This window comes from Dromaius novaehollandiae, chromosome 20 (assembly GCF_036370855.1).
Source record: "Dromaius novaehollandiae isolate bDroNov1 chromosome 20, bDroNov1.hap1, whole genome shotgun sequence".
NCBI lineage: Eukaryota > Metazoa > Chordata > Aves > Casuariiformes > Dromaiidae > Dromaius > Dromaius novaehollandiae.
The window spans coordinates 8,505,828-8,533,744 of NC_088117.1; the positions used below are offsets into that span (position 1 = coordinate 8,505,828).

The window sequence follows — 27,917 nt, forward strand, 5'->3', positions numbered from 1 at the left end:
CCATGGCCCTGGCCCCCCCTGAGGTGACAGGGCCTCCCCAGAGTAGACTGTGGGGGCAGCCCACTGCAGCAGAGCCCAGCATCAGGTGGGGCCCTGGAGGGGAGAAACGGGCTGGGAGGCCCCGAATCAGCGCTGACAGGTCCGAACCGGCGGTGACAGGTCCAAACCGGCCGTGACAAGTCCCAAACCGGCGGTGACAGGTCCAAACCGGCGGTGACAGGGCAGGCCCCGCCCCCCGCCTGGGTCACGTGCCCCCACCCCCTGACCCCGGAAGTGAGGCGGGAAGAGGATGCTGATGCTGGAATAAACATGGCGGCCCGCGGCGTCCGCGTTCCGCTGTGGCGGGCCGCGGCCGTGCTGGGGCTGGCGCTGCTCTGGGCGGGCCGCGCCGCCGCCCGCGTCCATCACCTCACCCTCAAAGTAAGGCCTGCACCGCCCCCGGCCCCGCCGCCTCGGCCCCCCCCGTAGGGCGGGCCTTCCCCCCACCCTGGGCCGGTTGTGGCGAGGCCGGGCCCGGCCCTCCGGCTTCACCTGCCGCCTCCCTCTGGGGCCTGGCTCCCCCTGCTGCGCGTTGAGCCCTGCCCCTCCGCCCGCCCCGCCGTTCGGTTCTGCTTCTCCCGTTACCCCTGTCCCCCGCTTTTGTGGCCTTTTGTCTCTTAGTCCTGAGGAAAAAGTGCGGAGGGCCCTCAAAAACGCAGCGGTTGGAGGGCGCAGCTCCTTCCCGCCCTGGCGCTAATGAGAGGGCGAGCTCTGCGCGACGAGGAGGGTGCGGCGCTCGCTGGGGAGGGCGGGGAGGCTTCTGGGTGGGTTTGGGCTTGCTTTGACTCTGCGTCCTGCAGTTATCTTTCTGTCCTGATGCTGGTCATGCAGCTCTGAAGGACGCGATGACTCCTTTTACTGAAGTACTTTCTTTGTGGTAATCAAATGATCGTTAGAGGCAGAGGAAGATACTGATGTTGACAGTTCTCTATTAAAATTTAATAGACCTCTGGCTGTACCTTGAGTGTGGTGGTGTTGTATCTATGTTTGAAGAAGAGTGGTTATTTGGCGTGCTTGATGTGTAGTGGTGCAGATGTTGGCAAAGACCTGCAAGTCTGGGCTGCTGCTGCCTGTTGTGCTTTTGATGAAAAACTGCACCTGGTTATATGATGGAGAAACTGAGTCCTTTGGGGTGATGCTTTTCAAGGATTTCTGTCTAGTTCATGAAGCACTCTGTCAACCTTTAGCGTAAGGTGCGTTAATTTGGTTTTTGTTGTCACTGATGCGAGCTATTTTGTCAATAGAAACACCAGAAATTAAGTTGTATGTGTCTTTCTAGCAGTTTAGGGAGAGTGCAAAAACTTTCCAGGAGCCCCTCTTCAGCCTCTGGAATACAGTGACCAACAAGAAAACACTTGTGATTTATCTCTAGGGAAGTTTCTAGAGTATGTAGTTGCCTAATGTGCAGCTGCATGAACATTGTTCTGCTTCAGCAAAAGAAAATTTTTCTCTGAAGCAACAAATTAAGAGACTTGTGCTAGTTACATTATTGTTTTGAGGAATTTGCAACCAACAGTTGAGTGCTGGAAGAATTTCTCCTGGGGCGATACCTCTCTCTTCCATTTAAAAAACACAAACAAACAAAAAACCAAAAAAACCACCTTTCCCACTGGCCTTGAGCAAATGTTCTCAGCAGTGAACAAGGCTTCTAGTTCCTGTCATGGTATCTCTTAATTACCTAAATTAATTGCTAAATCTAGTCTGCCCATTTTTGTAATTGGTGGAATTAGGGTATGGATTTAGTTTTGCAAGTATCTTGTGTGAATTACAGCACTGACTTAACAAACACTGAAGAAAGCAGAAGTGCTTAATGCCTTTGTCAACCTCCTGTATAAACACGAGCTTAATTGTCTGGGTGCAGTCTCTCTGTCTCTACTTCATCTGCTGGTTTATGGCATTTGTGTAAACATCAGGCTCCAACAACCATACCCTTTCACAAGGAAATCTCCGTTCCAGTGTTCTTGCTATTGGCTCCTTGTTTGTAACTACGCTTTGACGCTGTGCCAAGCTAAAGGCCTCGGCTTTGAGTGAATGTTTGATATTAGGCTTCTTCAAACAAGCTGTTATTGTTTAAGTTGGTTAGAAAAGCCTTGTTCTTGAGTCTTTGTAACTAACGTGCTAAGGTGAAACTTTTTCTCTTGTCAAAAGCAAGCCAAAATCTGGGTGGCTTCCTGTTCTAAAAAATAACTTCCTTGTATGTTTTAATAAACATGGAAAATGATTTATTTTCTCCAAGGGGGAAAAATGATATTGTTGAATCTTGCTGTTAGACTAACATGTCATTGAGGGAGACTCTTTCCCTGGTTAGCCTGTGTTATCAGCTTCATTAATTGAATTTGGTATCTTTAAATAAATAAGACTCTAAAAAACCTGAAATTTTACAAGACTCACGGTAATTTCAGAGGTTTTCAGAAGTAACTGACATTTGGAATGTTTCTTTTAACAAAATAGAGAGTATGCTGATTCTGATTATGATCTTTAGGCTTGCTGAGCATTTTGGATTTTCCTGTGCTGTGAACTGTTTCACTGTTATGTTATTGAACTGCTTGGTAACACCAGTGCCTTGCCCTGCATGGGCAGGAGTTGCTTAACCAAGCAGTGACTTTGTTATGTCTTAACAGCTGAATGATACAATATTGGGGCCTTATGTTTTGCATAATTGCAGGGACAAACTGCTTCAGAGAATGGGGAAGTTGGTCTAAATGAGGCCTTTCTCAGGCAAGTGGTTAAGTTTAATGCTAGTGAGTAGTTGAACTTGCAGATTTCCAGTGATCTATCAAGAGGAACGATCCAGCTGACAAAGCTGTGTAGCGGTTTGTGGTGTTAGCTTCTGATTGAAGTCTGTTATCTTGTTACTCACTGGCTTCCAAGAGGGATAAGTAAGACCTCTTATTTTGTGACATTGCCAAGATTGCCATCTCATGTTAAATTATTATTTGGAGGATGTTATTTTTCAGTTATGTATTGTGTTTTGTTTCTGCTCATAAATACTTCTGGCCTTCTTATGTTGGTAGGTCTCAGGCTTCAATTGCTCAAATTTGAAAGACTTTTGAAATCATTTATACAGGGCTTACACAAATACATCATAAAATCCTGGCTTGTTTCTAGTATGCAGAAAACTCACTCCATGTAATAAGTGTTATCAGTTAAAGCTTTCACAGTACTGACAGCACGATCGCAATTGGATCTTGGCTGAAATGTCTTGGTCTTGGCTAAAAAGAAGGTGATTTCTCTGCCCACCCTGGATTATGGATCTGAGATACTACTTTATTTTAATCTCATTCAGATAGTGTGGGATCGCTTTTCATCCTAAAGGAGTGAAAGAATCAGGGAAGATTTTTATGGAAAATGGCTGACTGCTTCCTGTATGGGTCTGAATGTAACCTGTTAGTGATGAGTCCCAGATCACTTGTTCTTACAGAGACAGGCTTAACTGTTGAATGCATCCTACATAAGTTAAAATTCAGCATATGCTAACAACTCAGACACTTAAGTATTTCTGCTTGTACTGGTTCACACCTTCGTTGTAAATGTAGATCACATTCTTTTGAAGTGAGAAGCTGAGTGATTATAAACGATAGCTAGATGTTTCAAACCTGTTAAACCTCTTGTGAGAGTGAGACAAAATTATTAGTACGCCAATGTCTTTAAGCTGTCAATATGTGGAGGGTGTGGTGTTGCTTGTCCGCAACTAGCGGCTGTGTGTGGGATCATGTAAAGCTGAAGGATTTGTGAACTAAATCTGTAAACTCTAAGAGCTTAAAGCTGAGATAAAACCAGGGAGGAAAGCATGTGCATGGTGTATTGAATATCTTTTGGTGGGGAGCATATTAGTGAACCAGTGGAGTAAATGAACTCGAATTGAACTGTATAGCTTTTGCAAGTACTTTGAGTTAGCAGCTGTCTCTGGTTATGTTTACAAGGTGTAAAACTCTCTAGATGGCTGGATAGCACTAAATCCCCACAGCCTCCATCAGCCAGGCAGATGCTTATTTGTCCAGATGTGATTAATATATACCTGCTGTAATATTTGAAGAGCTGGTATTAATTCTCTGTTTGAATGAGAAATTATATTGATAGCACTGCTAAATGAACCAGATGGACTCTTGTTTCGAGGATGTAAATGACCCAGAACCCAAGGAGAGCGCAGCTATAATACTCTGTTAAACAAAGCATCTGCTGTGAGCCACGTGTCACTAACTTTTTTTTCTCCTCTGAACATTAAGGGAACCATCTGGTTATTTGCAAGGTTAACTTAATTCTATTAGGACTATCTCTTATTACAGCTAGACTACAGGTGAGTTGTGTCAGGATTAGTGTTTTACTGTTCAGGTCTGATATTTATGTGTAGGGAACATTCGATGGAGAGATATCAAAATTAATACTGGGGATGAGGGAAGAGAAGGTGCAACTTACTAAACTTCTGGAATTATTAGTTCAGTCTTCCAGTACCTGGTCCAGAATAGTCTGATTGTGTTTAGCAGTTCTCTCTTAGAAGTTCTCTGCTTAGAGTATTTTGCAATCCAAATATCTTTTCCTTTAGAAAAACTATGATACTTGACAGAAACTTTACACTGCTCATATTCAGTGTATTCTTTCTGGTGGAGGAAGAAATCTGTCTTTTTCACCTACAACACGTGAGAAATGGAGGAAACAAGTTTTAGTGACTTATAAAAGTGCTTTAAATTGGGTTTTAAACATGCTTTTTAATTTTTGTTGTTCTGCTCCTTTTCTTCCAATTAATGGTCCTGTAGAATTGAGGGCCCAACTGTGTACCTAGTTATTGATTGTACAAATGCCAAGTAACAAGTGTATGACCTTTCCTCATCTGATGTGGCAGCTCTGTGTGTAACCTTCAGTGCTTTTCATGTGAGGTCCCTCATGACCTGTGCGGCAGGTGGGTTTTTTTGTTTGTTTGTTTTTCTAAAAGCTCAGTGTACTTGATTATTTATCAGCTGTGCAAGGTAGGAAAAGGGATCGATTTCTACAGCGTTCTCATCTGAGAAGAGGGAAATTATACCACAGCTAAAACGGGGAGTAGGTGAGGGAGCCGGATTTCTGATGTTACAGACAAACTAACCGAAGCTCTGAAGGTGCCTTGGGATTGTTTGTCCCTGTATATACACACCATATTCTTTATTTATCCTATTTACAAGAGTGTGCTCAAGTGGTAAGTAAAGGCCTTGCTCAAAATCCTTTGGAGGAAACAGGCTACATAAGGAATTTCTCTTCCACACTGTGCACAGTTTTCCAGTGTGTTAGGTGCTTAACAATCCAAGCATTGACCCTGCCTAAAATATGAGATCTCACGGGATGATAATACACTGTGATATTTATTACTCTCCTAGCCAAAACCCAGCTCTCAGTTAGGTAAGTGCATTGTAGTCAACTATTTCCTCTTCAGTCTGTCACAGTGACAGTAGCTAGGGTTCAGAGTGGCTATCTGGATTCATCTAGTTTCCTCTTTTTTTGTAGCAATATTCTGTTTAATCAGTGGTGCCAGAAGTTTTACTTCCTTCAGACTTTTTCCTTTCATGTCTGTCAGGAGTATAGCCACGTAATTAACAAAGACATGTTTGTTTAAAATTCTTGTCCAACTTATTGGAAGAGTTGATTGCTTCCTGTGAAGTAGTTGGATGTGTCTGATGGTATTTTAAAGAAACTTGCTCTTGGGGGGGCTCAGATTGACACTTAAGTATTCACTCAAAACACTTATCTGTGTTATTCCCCCCTTCCTCCTTAATTGCTGCTGCAGATGACTGTCTGTGTAACTGTTGTAAACTGTTTTCTTTCTCTTAGGATGATGTGAGGCAGAAAGTGCACCTGAATACCTTTGGCTTCTTCAAGGATGGTTTCATGAAAGTCAATGTCAGCAATCTTTCACTGAAGCCACCTGCGGGCTCTGATGAAAAGAGTAGCTCAGCAGTAAGTTAATTCATAAGCCTGAAGGCTGTAGTAAGCTTCCTGTAAAATTGCCTTTGCAGTGGCTGCTTTGACTTATTTGAGGTGTTAGCTCTTAACTGGTGCTGCCGTTGGCTTTGTTTCCCATTGTTAGCCATTTGCTAAGATATGTATATTGTCAGATTTATCCTTGGGTGCTACCTGTTCTATTTTAAGGAGAATCTTTAATTTATCAGATCCTCTACTGAAGTCGCCTGAGGAGTCTGTGTATATATAACCTGTATTAAACATAGGTTGCCTAAACAGTCCTCTGACATGGGTTGATCACACTCTTGTCCTGTTATGTTCCAATACAATTTGTAACCATTATTTTAACAGGTTCCCAGTACAGTGACTGTCCTCTGAATTTTCAGAGAACTTTCACATTGAGTATATAGCACATTATATTAGCAATTTTAATAGAGATATTGAAATACAGGGTAAAAAAACAGATCTGTGTTCTTATTTCTATGCATATTTCTATCTCTTTTATTACTAAAAGTATTCAGTATTTTCCTCAAGCAAAAAGATTAGGAAAAGAAATAAAATAACAGAGTAACAAGGGACCAGTGCCAGGAGGGACCTGGACTGGACTGGTCTGAGCTGAGCTCTGGATTAGTTTGGGTTTGAGCCAAAAATATATATATACTTTTTTATTCTTAGTTGATATGGACAAAGCAGCAACTTTTTTGCATTGGAATAATGTTCTCTGTCTGATTAAGTAATGAGACAAATACCTGGATTCTGCCTTAAACATAAGTTTATTTATTTCAAGAGCAGTATCTTCAGCTCTTTCAATGATGGCTTGACTTCTGGTATTGGGAGGACCTGAGCTGTTTTAATTTGATAGATTCATCTTAATTTCTCTTTTAGGTGGGGTTCAGTTTGGATCGAACAAGGAATGATGGGTTCTCCACTTACCTGGTAAGAATAAGGCATATGGACTTTTCTTTGCTAAACTGGAGACATCTTGTAGTCTGCCTTCCTCCAGGAATGGTAGGAAGTAAAAAAGGGCTGTAAATGGGCAGTTTTTTAAGGATGATTCAGTTTTACAGCTTGCTAGACTAAGAACAGTAACCTCTACCAGGAAACAAGCATGTCTCATTTCTTATTAACAGGAGGGCACTCAAAAAATGTTTTGATTATGTTGCCAGGATGAAGAAGTGGATTACTGTATCTTGAAAAAGAAACCAGAGCAAGATGTTTCAGTTGTAATCTTACTTCTGGACTTCAAAAATGAAGTGTGAGTAAATGTACAGTATTTTTAGGTTATTTCTGTAGTTGAAGTTTAAGATTCATGGGGCTTCTTTAGGAGCTTGGAAAGCTGCTGTGCATGTAGTCTTATTCTTAATAGGTTATGTGAGAGTAGGGTAAAGATGACAGTGAAAGAAAATCTGGGATATAAAGTGGTTCAAGAATCCTTGTATGTTGGAGGGGTAAGGGGACACAGGACATGAGTCATGCCCTAACAATTACTGCTGGAGACATGAACTTGAAGACCCAGGTTGTGTTTGCAGCTCTTATTGTGAACATGCCGTTTGATTCGTTGTCTTGGGTTACTTCTTTTATGGAAGTACCTTGAAGGCTGTATTGTTTCCTCTTACAAGAACAACTTTAATTATGTTTGAGTGAAAACAATGTCCCTAGTTATCGAAGGTGAAGAAACTTATTTTTCTTTGGCTTTGCACGTGTTTGACATAATTGTGTAGTGTCACTTCTACAGTGGTCAGTTGAATACCAGGCTGCTGTAAGTCATGGTCTGGTGCTTTTCCTGTTCTCGTTGGTAAAAGAGCAAGTCAAGACACTCAGTTGTATTGTTTTGAAGACTAAGCAGGGTAATACTTGCACTGTTTACATTTAACTTTCCTGTGTGGGCAATGGAAAAAGTTGAGCTCCTAATTCCAGAGTTGAAATCACCCCCTGGAGACCTCTTAGTTCTTACACTGATCTAACAGATCTCGCAGGATATCTGTCTTAATGGCACTCAAGAGTGGAAATGCTCAAACTTTTTTCCCTAGCAGCTTCTTTTTTTTCCCCCTCTAAGATAGTATTTTTGATAAGAAGTTGGTTTTTCCTTTACTGATGATTTGTGGACTATGACAGATAGCCTCTTTAGAAATGTTGATTTGCTTTCTTTTTGTTCAAAAACTTTGTTCATTTAGTGTGAAAGTGCGATTCTCTGCAGAAGCTGCTGCCCTGTTACCTAAAATTTCATTCATGTCTGAGGAAAATGTTACTGCCTTGATTACCAAGACTCCAAAACCTTCCGAACAAAGCAGTGATTCTAGCAAAACTTCTGCTGAGGCCGAAAAAAATCCAGCCAGCAGAGGTAAGCCTGCTAAACCTGACATGTATGTTCTCTCACTGCTATTTCTGGTTGATGTGTATCCAAGTGTGCTGTGGTCAGATTCCAGGGTCCCTTTACGCTACAGTTTGACATGCAGTCTTGTGTATACCTGTGCACAGAGTTACTTTTTGGGCTAGTCTCTCATATTCAGTGAAATGCCATGCGTATATCCAGTTCTGCTCATTCAGTGAAGGCCTAACAAGATGGTCAGAGGCCTACAGTATGATCTATGAGGAGGCGTTGAGATAGCTGGTTGTCTTTTTTCTGATGAAAAGAAGGCTAAGGGGAAATTTTATAGCGGCCTACAACTACTCAAAAGGAGAGTTAGAAGGGCAGTGGAGCCAAGCCCTCTCTGGTAGTGCCAAGCTGCAACTTGTAGCTGTTGCCACCTTGTTAAGTTTTGGGCAACTCAGGATGTTAGGAAAAAACTCATTCCTAGGTGGTTATTACAGCACTGTAGCAGGTCACATATGGAAGTTGTAGAATCTCCACCTTTGAAGGTTTTAAACACTTGGCTAAACAAAGCTGGGACCAGCCTGATCTAGTATTGACAGTAGTCCTGCTTTGAGTGGGAGGCTGGATTAGAGGCCTGTACAGGTCCTTTTCATTCAACATTTCTGAGTCTGGTCTTCCCTATCTGAAGAGAGTCAAAATCCAGTCTGTTGCTTAGAAGTCATGGGGAGGGAAGAGCAACTATACCAGTAACCTTTTGTGGAGGCATGTATCTTTGGCTTCCAGACCAGCAGAGGAAACAATTTGATAGTCTTTGCTCTGATGGAGTTAGCTCTAAACAGTTCATGTTATCCCTTCCTCGAAGAGTTCAGAAATGTATCAAACCCCACTTCAGATCAGACTGCTACATCTGTCTTGCTGTGTCTTTTTCGCAAGCTTTGACATAAGGGAAAATAGAGTATGCTTTCCTCATTTTGTACAGCTGTTCTAACAAGAGCTAAAGCTGGCTGTCACTGAAGATAATTGATTTGCAAATCTGGCAGCATTGATCTGCTTTTTCATGCATTAGGAAGCGTAGCATTCACGTTGAGTGTGCTGACATACAAGAGCCAAAAGCAAAGCTTAAATCTTGAACTTTTGCATCTTGGTAGGATGGAATGACCTTATGTCTAGAAAGATTCTTATAGGGTTTGTTGAAGTGAGGCTGTGAATTTGATGTGCTGCCCAAACAAAGTCTATCCATCAACCTAAATTCTTCAAGTTCAGAACAGATCTTGACTGAGCAGGTCACCTTTCTTTTTTTTTTTTTTTTTTTAATTACTGGGGCCTTGCCTAGTAAAGAGCTAACTTTTATCCTTTCCAAGGGCTTCCATGTGTTTGTCAGGCCATGTATTAATGTGCAGATTAACATTTCTCAATAATAACATTAAAAATCATGTAGCTGTAGACTGAAACAGTGGTAGCCTGCATCTGGTATACTATATTTATTGTTGTTTTTGTGTTGTATGTATTGTGGTTGAACGGGAGGGAAAGATTTCTTGGATAAGGATTTGTAGAAAGTATAGTAATAGGGAAGCCCATTCTAGCATTCATTCCGAATTAATCCTCAAATGTAGTTAAGGGAAGAGTCCTGGGAGAGTTAGGAGGGATTGGGGAAGAACTGCTGTTAATGATTATCTAGGAAACTGCCACGCAGACAAGAGTAGGAGGGCTTGGGGAAGGTATTACTAATGTACAAAAGCTAGTAGTCTGTGAGAATGTCTAAGCACAAACACTCTAAATGTGCCATGAATGCTTTTATCTCTAGATAAGAAGTCCAAACGAAGTACAACATCCTCTCAGGTAAGAGAAACTATCTGCTTTTCTCTTTCAGAAAGCCTGGGGGAATATTCTGATGTAATCATGGCCAGGAAGTGGCCATGCCACTCCTTGCTCTCACCTCCACTGTAAACATATAGGATAGTTTTGGTTGTCTGGATGATGTGGCCAAATATAGTATTACCTGCTTAAAATTCTAAAAGTTTGTCTTCTCCTTTTTCCAGAGTATAGTAGAACAAGCACATCCTGTCCACAATGACAGAGGAACTTTTTCATTTCAGGTATGATTTCTGTCAATGTCTAGTCTCAACGTGTACAGACAGTTCCCTCACTGTAGTGCTTACTGGAAAGTAGAAGTCTGCTGCTCCCTACTGTAATCCCTGCTTTCTTATTACAGATGTGTCTTTGATAGTTCAGTAAGCTTTTCAGATGGACTCTTGTGAGGATAAATGCTAGAAAGCTCATTCCTTATAAAGTGCAGGGGCTGTTTTAGATCGCCTGTTGTATGGCGCAGTCCCACCAAACATCATAATCTGTGACTTTAGCATACTAAAGTTTACTGTAGTGCAACTAGTGTATACAGAATTCTAACAACAAATAGCTGTAGCCTGAACTGATGATTCACTTAAAGGGTGATTCTCTTCTGTATGTAACCAGATTAATGCCTTACTTCAGCATGCTGGTTCAGTTGGGATATTTGGTTAACAAAAAGCAAACGTATTTTGGATGTGTTTTGTGTCACATGAGAGTTCACATGGCTCTGAATGTTTGTATAGTTGGGGAAGGAGCAGAATAGCTGCTTATGTTTTAGGGCAAGTATTATGATAAAAATTTTATGCTTCACCACATTAAATATAGGACACTTCTTGTTATCTTTTGTCTGTGGTGAAGTAATTAAAACACCGATGCCTAAAGGTCTTGGATCATCAGCTTGCGCGATCAGAATTAGGTGTGATGGCCCTGTGTCTGAAATGTTGAGATATACCAGCATACCTGCTGGTAGCCTCATAACAATATTGTTGCTGAAAGGAACCAGCTGACACAAAATGACTGACTTCATGCTCCAGTGGAGATAGCTTCTTATCAAGGTAAATCCCTTGTGAATGATAAAATACTGATTTTCCTGTTCCTTATTTTCAGTTTTTTTTCAACATCAGTGCTGATAACCAAGAAGGTCTCTACAGCCTGTATTTCCATAAATGTGTTGGCAGTGATGGGCAGACTAATGATCAACAGCTATTTAGTCTTGATGTGAGTATAACTTCTAAAGTATAATTAGCTCATTTGTTTTCAATTCCAGCTTGTATACAGAACACACTGTAGATGAGTCTATATGGAGTGGGAAACGACTGAGCGGTGCATTTAATCTCTGTAGTGGCATTTCTGAAGGAAGCAACTACAGTAAGAAGAATTAAAATCCTAGTTTTAGAAAAATGTGTGGAAATTTGAAGCCTACATGTAGGCCGGCTTCAGTCTACACAGTTGTGACTTCATGCTGTAATGAGGTTGGATCTTAAACAGCTGCTTGTGTTTTGCTGCTCTTATAATAAACACTTTTTTTCCTTTACATAATTGCTGATATTCAGCCTGCTGCTTCATTCTAAATTATTGGTCTTCATGAATTCATTGTCATTGATTTTTCTGGTCTAATTTAAGATGCGTTTGTACAGTGTTAAATGCAGCCTTTTAAAAGCTGTGTGTTATAGCATGCATGCTATCTTTTTTGAAGCAGCTTGAGAGGAGTCCAAGGGTTTAGTCCTATGCCATCTTAAGCCACAGAATATTAGAACAGCTTTCATTTTCACTTCCCTGTGCTCATACCAGCATTCATGCTGCTGGGTAGTGAGCTATTCTGAAATGAATTTCTCATTGACCAAGGTAACTTTCAGCCACCTGAACTGCTTGTTACATGGTTGTGCTGATGCTAGTGCAAAGGAAAGGTGAGGGAATGTGTAGGGAGTAGAATTTTGCAGCCCTGGCTTACTTCGGCCTAAACTATTGTAAAGCTGCTCCCCATGGTTGTCTATTGAAAAGGCTAAGTTTGTTTTGTTTGCTGTTTTGTTGCTGTGACCCATTGAAGAAAGAGGAAAGAAAAGAGAACCTGGATAACTAGCCTGCTTGGTTTTATCTAAAGAATTGTTTCATTGCTGAAAGTTGATCTTGATAGATTGTTTTAATGAAGTTTCAGCACATATAACCAAGCAGTTTAGGGGCATAAATGAAATGTTAGATAAAGCGTCTGTCTTTTGAGTCACAGGGTAATAGGCTTGCAGCAGAGTGCTTCCTTTCTTTTGACAAGTGAAGAAATCCACTGTAGTAAACCTGAGAGTGAGTACTGGCAGCTATGTAGGTTCTCTCCACATCAAAAATCAGGACTGCGATAAAAAAACCTGCTTGTTTATGCAAGGTCGTAGATATTTCTGAATCAAATGTGGGCAAATTCTGAAGTTCAGTATACAGACCAACTGTTATTTGGGAAAAATCACTTTGGCTTTCTAAATTATGTGCCATACTTCAAGTACCAGAAGGAACCTCTGTCCTCTTCTGCTTTTCCAGGAAATTATTGTTGTAGGAGTAACTTGCAAAATGTTTTGAGATTCTTCAGGATGAAAAACTGCTTTTTTTAAGAGTCTCCTAAGATACAGCTTCAGGAAAGTTAACTTTAAGAGTGAATTTGATTGTGAACTGTAATTGTTAACTCAATGCTTTAGCAAAATATTTTTTTCAACTGTACATGTAACATTTTTAATATTCAGATAGAAATTACGGAAAAGAATCCTGAAAGCTACCTGTCAGCGGGCGAGATCCCACTGCCAAAACTTTACATTTCTATGGCTCTCTTCTTTTTCCTGTCTGGGACTGTGTGGATCCACATACTTCGTAAACGCAGGTAAACAAACTACTTCTGTATGAGTAAAAGTGTGAACCTAGTTCATTAGATTTCTTTGTCCTTCTTTTATTGTGTACAATTCACTGTCAGACTAAATTACTTGAAACTCCAAATCTGCTTCAATCTTGTATGTCTAATCCATACAGTTTCTAGTTAAACAATTACTTCCATCAATATCATTTTTGCAGACCATTTTTACAAAGTTAGCAAGTCTAATGTTAAAGAAATTGTGGTGTACATATTTGAATATATTGTGAAGAAAAGTGAACAGGGAACTCCTGTAATCAATGACAAGAGGAAAACGTTGTTTGAAAGTAGCACAAAGTAACAAGGAAAACTTAGTCAAATTCCTATGGGGGAGTGTAGCTTATAGCAGTGGGGAGTCATAAAAAATGATTATAGTTAAAAGCAGTAGGAATTTCTAACTGAAAACTGTGCTTTTTTAATAGTTTAAAAACATAGCATCAGAAGCCAGAAACTCCTGGGATTCCATTTTAACTTTACTTCTGACTTAGTCTGGAGTTTGCTTTGAGATCTGGTTATATGGCAGTCTGAAGTTGGGTTGGTGGCCTGGTATAGTGATTTGGGAAAAATGTTACCTGTTTGAATTATGTCTGTAAGTTTTCTAAAAGCAGTTATGATCTAAATGTATAGGATATTCTTATGAATTGCTGTTTTTAGCTAATGCAAGTGTTAAGTCTTGTAGAACATCTCATTGAAATGTTCAGAATGTTGCAAAAATTCAGGCTGCAGCATTCAGTAAAGAAAATCCCTTTCCTCCAATAGTTAGCTCAGCCTGGGAGTTACTGTTTGGCATTTGCAGATGATAAAGAAATACCCTTGTGAAATTAAGATATTTTCCTGCTGGCTCTTAGTTGATACTTTTTTTCTTCTTCCCAGAAATGATGTGTTTAAGATTCATTGGCTAATGGCAGCCCTTCCTTTCACAAAATCTCTGTCCTTAGTGTTCCATGCGGTATGTATATATTCCTTGTCTCAAGTTGCTCAACTGGAAAGTAGAAAAGTGGAATTTAGGGCATGCTGTTATAGAGAAATCTGTATCATAGCAGGAGTGTGTGTGTGTAGTATCTTTCCCATTGAAGCTTTGGTACTGAACTGCAGGTGTTCGGTGGAAATGATTCAGTTTTCATCAGCAAATTCCAACTCAGATACAAATTCACATTCTGAAATACAAGTGAAAGCATGGCCTGAAGTGGTGTGGCAGCAAGCATATATGTGAGGGTTGAATGAGTTCCATGAACTCTAATGCTTCAGCCATCTGAGGCTGACCTGAAGACTTGAGTTATGGTGCTGCTGCAGCTACGTGGCTTATGGTAAGTACTAGTAAATAGAGACCTTGATGAATGTCTGCTTCTGAAATTCAAGGCCATTACCTTAGATGACATATGCCATACTGAAACAGACCTGACATTATGAGCTTTAACATGTTCAATACCCAAAGTCTCTACTGAATTGTATTGACTCTGCCTTTCTACTGGAAAGATCTCATATGATAAAACGGCAAGCATTTAATCCTGCCATGTTCATGCCAACCATGATCTCTGCCATCAAGTTCATGCTGGGATAATGGCTGCAAACATGAGGTAGTTAATATTTTTGAATCTGGCTTCCAGTGAAGGTAAAACTAGAAAGCCTCTAGTCACCTAATGCAAGTGAGTTTGAAAAATGAATGAATAAGGTTGATATGAATAAAGTTGAATGCAGGTGATCAACTATAGTTTAGTGTGGGAGCTGTGTGGGAAGGGTGTAGATTGTATAAAAGATACATTCACTAACACTTTGGAAATAAAACAAATGGAAACTACTTCATTGCTGCTAAACAAAATTAGAATAGGTTGGGAGGAAGTATTGAGATGTAACAGAGCTGAGTTCATATGTACTGATGGAGACTGAAACTTGAAATGGTATAGTAATGGGTAGGATGCTCACAAAAAGCTTTTATAAGGTGCAACACTTATTTTCTGCTTCCAGATCGACTATCACTACATTTCTTCTCAGGGATTTCCTATTGAAGGCTGGGCTGTTGTCTATTACATCACTCACCTGTAAGTATGTCAAAATAGTGTTTTGATAGATTCAAAGAATGAAACTGAATTTATTCCCCCTCCCCCCCCCCCCCCCCCAAAACTGGGAAATTGCTGATTCTTTGGCACTGTGGTCTGAGTGACAAGACAACAATCAGCCCTGTGGTGTAGAGGGGAAAGCTCTACTTAGAGGGCAGCTGCAGACAATTGATACTTATGTGGGTGGAGGAGTAAAAGGAGAAGCTTTGCTTTTCTTTGTTCATGCTAATATTCAAGTATCTGATTTGTTTATAGTGTGAATGGTGAGAGGGTGCAGCTGCCAGTGTTTTCTCCCTTTCATTGTGGTAAATGGATGACTCCCCCAGGAAAAGATTGCATGTATTGACAGTTGTGAATGAAATCTAATATTGCTGTGATACACAGTTGTAAGCGAGTACATCTGCTTCACTGTCGTAGGATAGGCGCTCCTTAGAGTTGTGGACTGCAGTGCAGTTGTTTAGGTTAGTGGCTTTAGATGACCTGGGCAGAGGAAGGAGTATGACAAAATAAGTCTTTCACTGTGGTATCTGCTTCTCTTTCAGACTGAAGGGTGCTCTTCTGTTCATTACTATTGCCCTCATTGGCACAGGCTGGGCTTTCATCAAGCACATCCTTTCAGATAAAGACAAAAAAATTTTCATGATTGTCATCCCGCTTCAGGTGAGGACCAACTTGTGTCAATACTTGCTATCTTACAGGAGAACAGCTTGTGGAAACTGTAAAAGCAGTGAACCGGAAACAATATACCATGTGATTACTGCTTTCTTAAACCTATCAGTTAGCCTTTACTGCATAAGTTAAATTAGAATTTCTTGGGGAGCAGTGAAAGGGCCAGAAGCTACTTGTATAACTATCCTACTCTTCTCCCCATATTGAGTATGTGATAATAGTGATCAAATAGTGTCAGCAAATCAACAAGTAGCTGTAAGGTAGTTATATTCATGCTGAGGCAAAACTTGAGCTGCAAAATAGTCCTAAGGTACTAAGCAGAGACATTAGATGAAAGTTGTCACTTCTGTAATGCTTGCTCAGTGGGCTTAAAGAAAGGGGAGGACAGACTTGCAGGTTCGTTGGGTCTGAGGGAAATATTCCCAGGATGTTCAAATGATCAGGACCTGAAGTAAATAGGACGACAGCACTTGTATTTGCTGTTGTACATGGAACAGAATTTCTGCCTTTCACAATGGAGTCTCTTCCCCACCTGCAAAAACAGAAGTATATACTTAGTGTTTGGGGTCCTTATAGAACTGGGGTGTGGAGTACAGAGAACACTGTCAATGACTGAACTGAATTATTTGCTCAATTTAGAATAATGTGCTTAGTCTGTTTACTATCTGTGTATATGCAAAGTCCTGTTTCTGTATTTTAATGAATAGGTTTTGTTCCTTTTATCTCTACTGCTCCAGTAGATTCAGCATAGTATACAACAGAAAGGAATACTTTTTTTAATGTCAGCAGAAATAAATTCCAATCAATTTCTTCTGTAAATCCTGTGAAGATGTTGCTGAACATGTAATTTTGACATAGAGATGCAGAATTATTACTGATGTTACTGAATGGGCTCTTGCAAGTATGAGGCAGCTTTTGCTGAATTGGCAGCCCATATCTAGTCTCTTCTTGGAAAGCTTCTGGAACCATTGAACACCTCTTGTCCTGTAGGTACTGGCAAATGTGGCATACATTATCATAGAGTCAACAGAAGAGGGAACAACTGAATATGGACTGTGGAAAGAAATCCTTTTCCTGGTAGACTTGCTATGTTGTGGAGCCATTCTGTTTCCAGTGGTATGGTGAGTCGCTGTATGTGATGCATGGTTGCTGAGCCCTGATGGCTAGGGCTGTTCCTGAACTGAGAGGTATTGGCTGCTAGTTAGAGGCGAAGGAACTGCCAAAACAAAGAAAATCTCAGTGCTTTGTAGAGTTAAGTATTCCATTAATCTCTTAAAATGTATTAGCCTTAACCCCTTTTTTTTTAATCCTGAGTTGTGGAAGACAGCTCATTTGGAAATGAGCAGGCTGTCATCTTCAGTCAAAAACTATATAGAGAACTAATAATGGGCATCAAACCTTTGTGCTTAGGTGCAAGTTTCATCAAGGCTGGTAGGAAACCGTGTGATGGTTTCTGAGAAATAACCTGTTTTTCTATCCTTTTTCATCACTCAGTGGTGCTTATTGATTCTGTTAGGGTGCTAAAGGGGGCAATAAAGGCTAAAAGCATACAAATGCTGAACTTGGTTATCCTCTCTAGCTGAGAGGCTTCTGGCAAATTAAGGTTGAGGACTATCAGTGGAGCAATATAGGGAAAAAAATCTAAACCTTTGAAAGTGGAAACGGAACCGAAAAACCAGATATGGAATTGATAAGTTAGAGTGGGTGCCTTAAAGTGTGGACAAGGCAGTGCAAACAGACTATAGCTGCTTTTGGAAATTGGAATTTTTCAGAAGTGCTGAATCTCTTGCATTGAGAACAGGGGTTTTGCTTTGCTGAATGAATCTGGAAACTTAGCTACTAAGTGCTAAAACAGTAGTGCTGTCTGTGACCAGTGCTGCCTTCAACCAGAGTAGCTGCATGTTTACTTGACTGTTAGAAGAAATAATCCCAGAGGGAACACTTCCCTGCCCCTTCCTTCCACTCAGCAACCAAAAATGTTGGTTATATAAAACTCCACTAAAAACACAGATAACTCTGATAAATGCTATTGTTAGTTCTTGCCAGTTAGTCAGAACATTTATCTTCTAAATTCATTTTTAGTCTTAATTAGATAAACAGCTGGATTTAAAGGAGGCAATAAAGGAGCTTCTGGCTACTGTAGTTCATAAAACCAGGATATTCTTATTTTTCTTTCAGTATCTCATTTTTTCTGTAATGCAGAGGGAATATAAATGTGTATCTAGTAAACATGTCATCACTCTAGCATGGAACTGTTTCATAATGCATATATATGTATTTATATATTTGCATTATGTGTGTGTATATATACACTCATACAAATATATAAAAATACAGCAATATGTATTTTATAAATTCACATTTACTATATATCATATTTGCATATATTGCATTGTGGTGTATTATATTTAGTATATAGTTATATCTGTTTATGTATGTGTGTATATGTATATAGAAATGTATATATTGCTCAGTAGATAGCAGTGAGCTTCAGCTTGGCTCAGTAGTGTAGGTTCAGCTGAACTGGCCTTCCCGTTTGTCCTCTGTGTGAAGACCAAACTACACAAAGCCTTAGTGACCTTCTGCCAAGGTTGTGAACTGTCTTCCAAGACATTTGCGTGACAGTACCTACTTGCCTCTTCCTTCATTCCCATGAAAACACTGCAGCTCTTCTGAGACTGAGAACATTTGGGTATGATAAATAACTACAGGAATACTAATTTTCATTATATAGAGCCTTTTCTTTCCTGTGATAAAGGTGCTGTTATGGTGACAGTTCTTACTGTGTAATGCCCTGTATGTCCTGTCTAGTGATAAGCTGGTGCAGACTTGCCTTCCAGAAAGCAACTGTATCTGAAGGACAAATGCATGTGAGCAAACTGTCCTATAACTGTTTATAGTGTGCAACCGGTGTTCCTGCATTGTCAGGATACCTGCATAAACTGGCAGTTGAGCCTAGGACATAAATCCTGACCCTTTTTCATCTGGATCATCTTGCTGCAGCTGGTGGCATGACTCATGTGAGCAAGGTGACTAAGACTTGGCCCTAAAAAATCCATTCCTGCAGGGTTGCCTCTGTTACATAAGCTGCCTATGTAGCTGTCTAAGCTGTAATCAACTATTTAAATGAAAAGAGCTTAAAAGAGCAGTAAGATGCCAAATGCTTGGCAGAACTTTGAATAGTAGCTCAGCTTACTTGAACTAGGAGAAATCATGCTGGAAAATGCCCCAGTTTTTCACTCTGCTCCCTCCCTCCCACAGAGCTTTCTGTAGGCTGAAGTAGGCTTTAGCACTCTGCTTTTTCAGTCACACTTGCAGATACTTGAACTAACTGCCTGACTTGACGAGATGGGGGTGATATATATGCAGTGCTAAACACATTTAATTAAGAACAAAACTCAAGCACAACAAGCTAACAAAACTGTCAGAATTCTAGAGGCTTGCAGTGAAAAGGGAGTGCTAAAATTATAGTTAATCTACCCCTTTTTTGTTTTTCAGGTCAATAAGACACTTACAGGAGGCTTCAGCAACAGATGGAAAAGGCAAGTAATCTAACTTTCTGTGCTGTCTTATGCTACATGATATGAAATGTTGCCAAAATTTCAAACACATTATATTGATTTAAAATATGTAAACTAAAATTATAAATCTATGCTATATTATTGTCACATTGCTTATTTTCCTGAGTGGGCTTGTATGAGTGGTTCTTGGAAAATGACCCTTTTCATGCATTGTCTTGACTGTTGTAAATCATACATAGAAAACAATCTCTGGTACTTGCACAGCTCTCAATACTCTTGAGCTAGACTTGACACCTAGAGCAAATCATCTGACAACTTTGCTTCTGTTCTCAGACTCAAACATTCAGAAGCAGAACCAGAAATGAATTCCAGAATTGCTATTTACTAGTCAAACCTGACCACCTTATTTAGATTTCTTCAGAAATCTGTCCCTGCCAGGAAGGAGGGAATTAAGCCTTATTATGAAACAAAACATGAATTGGCACACGCTCCTCAGCTTGTATGTTTGTACAGCAGCTTAAGGGATTGCTTGTGTACCAGTGAGTTGTTTAATGTAGCAGTGAAAATGACACGATGGGTGGAAAGTCAAGCCAAATACAGCTTCTGTAGTGTCTGCTTTTCTGCTTCGTCCTCTCACTTATGAAATAGTTCATCAGCTGTTGGTTTGCAGTTGGCTGCAGGTTCAATCCATGATGTGTAGCACTGACTTCTTTGCAAGCGAGCAGCCTTTTTAGTATTCTGTCATTTGATGGCTGACTGTTCTTGAAAGCTTTATCTGGAGAAGGTCCTTTGTTGGCTCATCCTGTCTGTTCAAACCTAGTCTTATCCTTTAACTTTTGTCTCTCCTTCCTGGAGATGGCCTCTTAGGTCTAGATATTTATTCCAGCCATTTCTTGGCTTTTGGTGAGACACTTTCATTTTAGTGCAGGTTACCCCTCTGATGTATTGGATGAAGTGTAAGGTTGGGTACAGAGCTCAGCTCTGTGCAGACCACAGATTAGGTCTCTTTCCCAGCTGTAAAACTGAACAATAGTTAAAGATGAGCCCAACATTTCTGAGCTTTAAGACTGGAAAAAAGTTAAGTATTACTTATGTAAAAGAGGTTACTTTTGGTAATCTAGTATGAATGTTCTTACTGATAGTTTTCTGATCAACATGCTTATAGTGAACCAGTGGCTTTCACTGATTAATTTGTTTTACTTTGTCCACCTCTGCTATCCTGGAGTATGTTTACACTTACTGTCACAGTGTCTGCTTAAACTTGAAGCTTCTTTGAAGCAGGGTCCCTTTCCTCCAAACTGAGGATTCCACATACGTAAGGCCTGATTCTTGGTTAAAGCCACCGTGTGCGACTACAATACAAATGGGTCAGTCTTCATGTAACTAAGGTAGAGCTGCTGTGTGGCAATGGGTTCTGTGCCTCTTCCCAGGGCTGAGAATTCAGTGGCTAGTGCACACAACTAACACAGAAAACCACTGGATCTCTGCGACCTTAAGGTAACTATATAGCCTTGCACTTGACAGTTCTTATCACAAGGTGGTGCTATGGAGTCTGCTTAATTTCAAAGCATACTGACTGAAGGAGAAAAGTAAGGTTGCCAGTGTCAAGGATGTTCAACATTAAAGGTGCTTTGTCTGTCCACTGTTTGTTGTGACGGGCAGAATCCAGATCTGGGTAAACCCAAGCATGCTGCTGCCCTCCATGCTGAAGGACGTATTGTAGTGTATAACGGTGGTAAAAGAAAAAGGTGGTCTGAGAAGAAATGGGCATATCTCTATAGCTAGTCACTTATATATATTTGTCTCTAGGACTGTTCCCTAGTCCTCTGTTTTTGCATGGATAATGGTGCACTTGCTTGAGTGTGGAGATCCTGCGAGTTCAATAATTGTGTGTTGAGGGGAGGGACTTTGCAGCAACCTTATGCTGCACTAGTAATAAAAGAATAGCTAAGGAAAATAAGTGTTCCAGGGAAAACTGCGTGTAGACTGGCATCAAATTGTGGCCAGGACAGCCACAAAGATGGGGTTAGCTTGTCAGATAAAATGTTCCTAAGGTATTTAGAGGCTGCTGATAGGAGCCCATGAAGAGTAAGCAAACAAGAATGTGATAACAGAAGCAGAAAGTTGCCTGATGGTGTCACCCTACTAGTGTGCCTGGTTGAGAAAACTGAAGATGATTTGGTTTGCACTGTGATAAGGTAAAATCACTTATGCTGGTTTATAAATGGATAGTTTTGACTGGAGCCATATGCTCTTAATTCTGCGGACTTCTTTTGGAGGTCCTATTCTGCAGTAGGTGCTGCTCAATGTCTTACCTTTTCACAAGGACAATACAACTAGCAGAAGCTCTTAAGTTTGCCAGCATTTATCTTTCCCCCACAAATGACAGTGGTTTTCTCTTTAAGTGGTGAAAGCTGGTGGATCCTTTCACATGCAGTTTAATTGCTGCACTGCCTGCCCTGTGATTAGAGCTGCCTGAATCTTGCATCTACACACACAGTCCTGGTCAGAGTGCCTATTGCTTGCCAGGATTTATTGTCTGTTATTACCTCAGAGGCTGCTTTTCTATTTCTCTCACACAGACTTCATTAACTTATAGGGTGTCCTGGGGAATTATATACTATAAATTCAGTAGCAGTTTTTCCTGGCACTGCATCTTCTGATGACCTCCTCACTGGTGAGGAAGACCAAGGAAAATGGCTTTCTTGTGTCCTTCAGACCTATCAGCTCCAGGACTTTACAGCTCAGTATCCTGGTGGTGTTTCCTGACTGTCTATCTGTCTTGTTCTCTTTCAGCTACTTCACAACCTGTCTGTTAGCCAGCACCCCGCTGGGTTAAGTGCAGCCATGAGTGCAGACTGACTAGAATAGAAATGAAGTAATAGGCTGGCCTGGCTGCTAGTCTTTTAATCTCTGTTGTAGCTGTGCTTGCTGTAGGCTCTTGAACTGGTTATGTGTGGTTATTCAAAAGGCTTGTTAAAGGTATCAGTGATCTGGAGTCACTAGCTAATGTTCATTTAAACTTGATTTTAGATGATTTTCTAAAGTGGGAAAGCTAGAGGGATGGACCTAAAGCCATAACTTATCCAGGAAGACCTTACATGCACAGGTATTATGGATTGCTAGTGAAGAGGAGGCATGTGTTTGGTCTGCTTGATTGTTTGCCTTTTCTTTGAAGGTGATGTTTAGCATAAGTAAAATCTCTGACCTATACAGGCTTCTTGTCCTGCACAGCAATGGGTGTAAATGTCCCATTTTAAAAGGCGTGAGGTTCTTGTTTTTCTTTTTTTTCAACTTGCCACCTTCAGACTTAAGCAAGTACCTAGCTGCACTTCTGGTCTGTCACTATATCTCCTTTCAGATAGGAACGTGTTGTCCGTCTGTTTCTAGATCTGCATTACAAATGTCTTGCTTACAGATTTAAGAAAATCAGCCTTGCAAACTGAGATAGAAGTGTTTGGTTGGAAGATTGCTAAATCTGGTCTAAAGGTGTCATGAGAAAAGGAGGAGAAGGAATATGGTTTAGTAAACTTATTTTTTGTTTGAAACTCAGGTTCCTGGTCACTGTACCTCTCAAGTCAAGTAACCTCCTCTTATGTATAATGTCATCTATTGCTTCAGGGAGGAATAGAAAGCTGGAAGTACCACCACAGTTCTTGTTCTGCCCATATCTCTATGTATATGAGGAAGGATGTGAAACTTGGTGTAGCTGGCTCACAAACAGTTAGTGATTCTCTTGAAGCACTGCAGCGTGTCACAGTTGACAGCAGTATTAGGGGAAATACATTGCAGCGGGTAGCTCCCAGGCAACATTCTCTGTGTACTGTGCAGTGGGCAAATGATTAATGTTTTCATATTTGCCCCCATGTCAGGAAAAATCATTCTCTGTATTCAGTGTCTTCCCCACTTCTGCACCATGAAAACGCTGTGAGCAAAGAGGCCAGTCCTGTGTGGTGCAGAAACACCCTCTGTGTAGCTGAGCTCAGCAGATGCTGGAGGTGATGGCTCTGTGGAGACAGGTGCTAAAACACCTCTGCAGCTCTGCAGTGAGGAGGAGGAAGTAGTGCGGGGGTAAAAGTGCTCCCAGCAGTACATGGACATCTCAGACCTTGAGATAAAGCTTAGTGATTTAAGTATCTAGACCTCAATAGATTGCACTGGGAAGATGCAAATTGATAAATGAAGGAGGCCTATTATGTTCCCGTGTGTTGCTTCTAGGTATCCCAGATAGCTATACAGAGTTGACATAGCAACTGCTATTGATAATTTTGCAGTTAAGAATTTCTTTTGACTGTGATGGGGAACTTCTGTGCCAAATGGCTGATGTGTTTCAGAAGATTCAGGGTTAAGCAGTCTGGCATCCTCTTGCACATGAGAAGGTGTGAGAACCTACTTGCACAGAGTAAGAGAGTTGCTTTATCTCTTGGCTTGGCCTCTTCTTTATGGCACAGGAATGCTTTTAAGAGTGTTGTAGAGATTATAGGCTATGCTTTTTGGGGCTACTCTTGTAGTTGCCTTTTGAGGTCTAAATCTACATGTGTCTTCATTCTTAAAGGTTTTTTTGAAAACTTCCATATATTATTTGGTAATGGCAAGGTTTGCATCTCAAATGTACCAGTCAGTATAGCAAGCAATGCACTGCTGGAATATTTTAGTTGTATTTTAGGGTGTTCACTCTAGATGTATTATGGTTTGTCCTTACATACTGTATTGGCTGGATTTGGGCGCTCTGGGCCCTCAGCTGCAGTCCTCTTATTGTTATTACATATATATTCTAAAAAGGTCAGACTTATCCATCAAAAAACTACTGTCTCCTGCTGGGCAGGAATGTAGTTGGTGGTCTGACCTTCTTTTTACCCATCTTCTAAGCTGTCTCAGCATTTTAAATTGGCGTAGTCGACAATCTGAAAAAAACTGACTCCCAAAACTTTGTGGTATGCCATGTTTTGATTAATGCAGGTCAGGCTGTTGCAAGTACAGGCTGTTTAAGTAAATGGTGATGAAGAAAACAACTGAGAGAGACAAGGTATAAATTTTATTACAAATCAAGGAATCGAACCTTCCTCAGAAGATGGCTTTTTATCTTTTTAATTACCCTGTGAGCACAGGAGGTGCTCTGGTGGAGCACAAGTAAGCATTTGTTTGTGAAACCTTCGGTGTAGAGAGTCTCTACTCTTCTTTCTACCCTACAGTTAAGTGCTGATTCTTTGAAGAGGGGTTATCATATGCACAACAAATTTACCCAGCCTTTACTACATGCTGTGATTGCTGCTGTGTTATCACAGCTCTACAGATTGAGTCTGCAAGTGATTCAAGTTGTAAATGACAGCTGCTGGCCTAGCCTCTCCCCTTGTGAGCATTGCTGTCTGAACTGCCAGGCTAGGTGAGCCTAAGTTTTAAAGTGTCCAACATAACAAGACTCCACCGTTGCAGTTTGGGGCACGTTCAGCCTGTAAAAAGGTAAGTCATGAGCTGCTGATGCCAAGCAATGATGATTTTAGACTCTCCCCAGAACTGTGTGCTGTAACTTTGAGGTGTTTAGAGAAACAGAATTTTGTAGATGCATGTTAGTACTGATGCTTATGTCTGACAGTGGGGTCAAGTATTGCTGAAGCTGAGCCAGGTAGAGGAGGGCACCTAGCTGAGGTAACTGAGTAAGCCAGCTTCTGGAATTGGCTCTTCAGTCTTTCTACTTGGTGTTTTTCTGTCCCTCTTCCTCCTCCACGCTGAGCCATTCGAGATACCTAGGTGCAGATTTGCCAACCTATGACTCTTCTGTATTGATTAGCCTGATGAGTAGGTGAGATTTCTGAGCTGTGCTCAGTCAGCTGAGAGGTGGCATTGTGGCACTTCATTTGGCAGCCAGATCTTTGGCTTCACTATCGTTTCCTCCTATGCACTGCATGAATCAGAAAGAAATGACTCTCCAGTTCACTTAGTTGTTGGCTGTAAAGCACTGGTGGACTGGCAGTTTGAATCATAGCTGTTGAGTTGGTGCTCCTTTAACTACAAAGCCTGGGAATCTTCATGGCCTGTTACTGCACCAGTTGGTGGTCGTTCTTCAGAAAATGAATGCATTCAGTTTAAAATAGATCCTTCTATGTACAATCGTGTATATGGTAATTCACAGGATCTTTGTGATCACATTGTGTGTAGTTGCTCTTTAAATAAGACAACATTGCTTTTTCTGCTTCAAGATCTAATGAATTCATCTTGCATATTTACATGCTTTAGTCTTTCTCCAACTACATTATGAAAAACTTTCAACATTGAGTTGTCTGATAGATTAGACCCATGAAAATCCATAAGTTTCTGCTTTTTAAGTATGAGAAACTAGCTTCTGGGAGGTGGGAAAATGAGGGAGAAGTAGCTAAACCAATGTCTTGGAGCTGGCTTAACTACTAAAGTTTCGGTTAGATTATTGTTCTTGCAATAACAGGTCTTGGCATCTGTTGCCCAGTAAAGAGCTCTTTGAACTTGACTGCTGGTACTCCACAAACGCAAGACTAAAGCTTGGGCAGTGTTTTCTGGAGTCCAGAACTCTGCACTGCATAGCAGACGCTATTCTATATTTAGTGTTTCATATAGCAGTCGAAAAGGTAGTACCCTCTCAGAATTAAGACCCGATGTTGCTCTGACGTATTGCTTGTGCTGTAAGATTTACAGACATAAGCGTGCACTCACACACACATTTGGGGTTCTTTCACAGAAAAGGCTGTCTTTTTTTTCCTCTTGGGCTCTGGCGCTTCTTTCTCTTACTGATGTGCAATGTACTCTGTCAGAGGTTAAACAAACCATTTGATGAGAAAGTGTAGAAGCCTCTACCCATTCCTAAATCAAAACCACTCTTAACTATTTACTTCTATCTACCTGTCAGTTATGTCTTGTGTTAGTCAGGTGCTGTTATGTTGTGTCCACTGGAGGAGGGTTTAATCTACTTCATGGTGTCCGTAGCTTACCTTCTGTGATCCATGGGAACTGCTGTAAGTTTGGGGAAGTTGCTCTCTTGATCTTTAGATAACACAAAGTAAGTTTATAACCGTGGTATTTCTATTTGCTGTAACTTATGCGGTGGGAATCTGTAGCACAATTTTTCTTGCAAGTGGTGCATTTGACATTGCCTTTTCATAGGAAAAGTTTCAATGTTGTTGTCACAGGAAATGAAGCATCTTGTAGCTGTTAGCCCTCCTTGTCCTGATGCATAATACTATGTTTTGCACTGTTGGGAACCTGGAAGATCGCATGTGAAAATACAGAGCCTTTTACAGATCTGCTTTTTGTAGTGGGTGTTTTTTTTGACGGAGTGCAGGTAAACCTAAGCACAATGTGTTGCACTTCTACACATGATAAAAACATAAGGAGGGTTTGGAGGGAATACCGGTAACTGTGTGCCAGGGTTGTCTGACTGACAACTTGTGTTCACTGGGTCTAAATATTGCATCTCTGTATGTTGTCAACATATCTTGGACTCCTTGCCTCTCCTGTTGTCACAAAAACACCAGGGGTCCACATTTGTAATCCTGCTGCACCTATAAAACCTGACTCTCAAACCAGAGTTGACAGCTGTTCCATCTGTTGTTGACCTCTGTTCATTCCCATCAGTATATGCTGTGTTCCTCAAGAGCTGATGTAATCTGTCCAATAAGTGCAGGTTAGCCTGGGGCCTTAGCTTACATAGTCTGACTCAAATGCATGCATTTGCCATAAGAACTGTTTAGTATGCTTTCCCATTTCACTTGTAAATTATGACTGAGGCATGAATGATAGGGGACGCAGCTTAGGTGCTAGAATACTTCTGCTGCTGTTCAACAAGGAACAATAGTTCTCTGAGCCCTGATTACCTCCTAGAAAATTGCTGTCTTCTGTTGAGTACTTCCTGATCTGTTCTGCATCTTTAGTTGCTCTGAATGACTGAGGTAAAGTGAAGTGCCAGGGCTTGTGGCAGGAGTGAGGCAACAGTATGTAGTTGGCTATATCCAGATAAGCATTAGATAGAAGTTCTCTATTGCAGAGTGTATGCATGTAAAACCTAGCATAAAGGTGATCTCATTGAGTTGCCTTTTAAGAGGGAATTCGCACCAGTCTAGGAATTGTCCACTGTGAAAATAAGCCAGACTGGCATTTCTCAGAGCATCCAGCAGTTTGTGGGACAAAGCTTCTGACTTGGGATTACTTGAGTTCTAATTCTGACCACTTGTCTACGTTGTAGACAAGCATCAAAAGAAACTGTGTCATTTTAACAAATTTCTCAATGAACTTTTGTATTCTCTTAGCAGCTGCCATTAACCTAGCCAAGCTGAAGCTTTTCAGGCATTACTATGTTATGGTAAGTAAGAAAGTTGTGTATTTGTATAATATGTATACAGAGCACTCAAGCCTTTCAAGCATTTTGATGGATTAGTTGTTGGAAGCTGCTGTAGTTGCTGGATGGAGTGGAGATGTGACTAGTTCAGTGGTAGTGCTGTACTGTGGTATCTTGGTCAACTGGCTTACAATTCTCAAAGTAACTTCCCTTCTATACCCGGTGGTTGCATCCTTCTGGCTGTCCTTAAATTGGTTTCAACTATTTGTAATGCTTACTAATTTCCTCTGGAGACAGCTTGAGCTGCCACCTGAATTGACGGGCTTGAATAACATATTAGAAACTTGCTAAAAAT

At 40.7% G+C, this 27,917-nt stretch overlaps 1 protein-coding gene across 2 annotated transcripts in view; it reads left to right on the top strand.

Moving 5' to 3' along the window:
* Positions 1-249: 249 nt before the first annotated feature.
* GPR107 (G protein-coupled receptor 107) overlaps positions 250-27,917 on the top strand; it is a 36,953-nt gene continuing 9,285 nt past the window's right edge. The window contains exons 1-15 of one of the 2 annotated variants that reach the window (XM_026101768.2): positions 250-420; positions 5,839-5,964; positions 6,853-6,903; positions 7,134-7,222; positions 8,142-8,308; positions 10,086-10,120; positions 10,321-10,377; positions 11,237-11,347; positions 12,853-12,986; positions 13,887-13,962; positions 14,979-15,052; positions 15,613-15,730; positions 16,730-16,860; positions 19,238-19,281; positions 27,534-27,586. In XM_026101768.2, coding sequence (XP_025957553.2) covers positions 310-420; positions 5,839-5,964; positions 6,853-6,903; positions 7,134-7,222; positions 8,142-8,308; positions 10,086-10,120; positions 10,321-10,377; positions 11,237-11,347; positions 12,853-12,986; positions 13,887-13,962; positions 14,979-15,052; positions 15,613-15,730; positions 16,730-16,860; positions 19,238-19,281; positions 27,534-27,586 — 1,377 coding nt within the window. In that variant the 5' untranslated portion in view covers positions 250-309. The remainder of the gene's footprint in view (positions 421-5,838; positions 5,965-6,852; positions 6,904-7,133; positions 7,223-8,141; positions 8,309-10,085; positions 10,121-10,320; positions 10,378-11,236; positions 11,348-12,852; positions 12,987-13,886; positions 13,963-14,978; positions 15,053-15,612; positions 15,731-16,729; positions 16,861-19,237; positions 19,282-27,533; positions 27,587-27,917) is intronic. The other variant, XM_026101769.2, reaches the window with a different exon arrangement.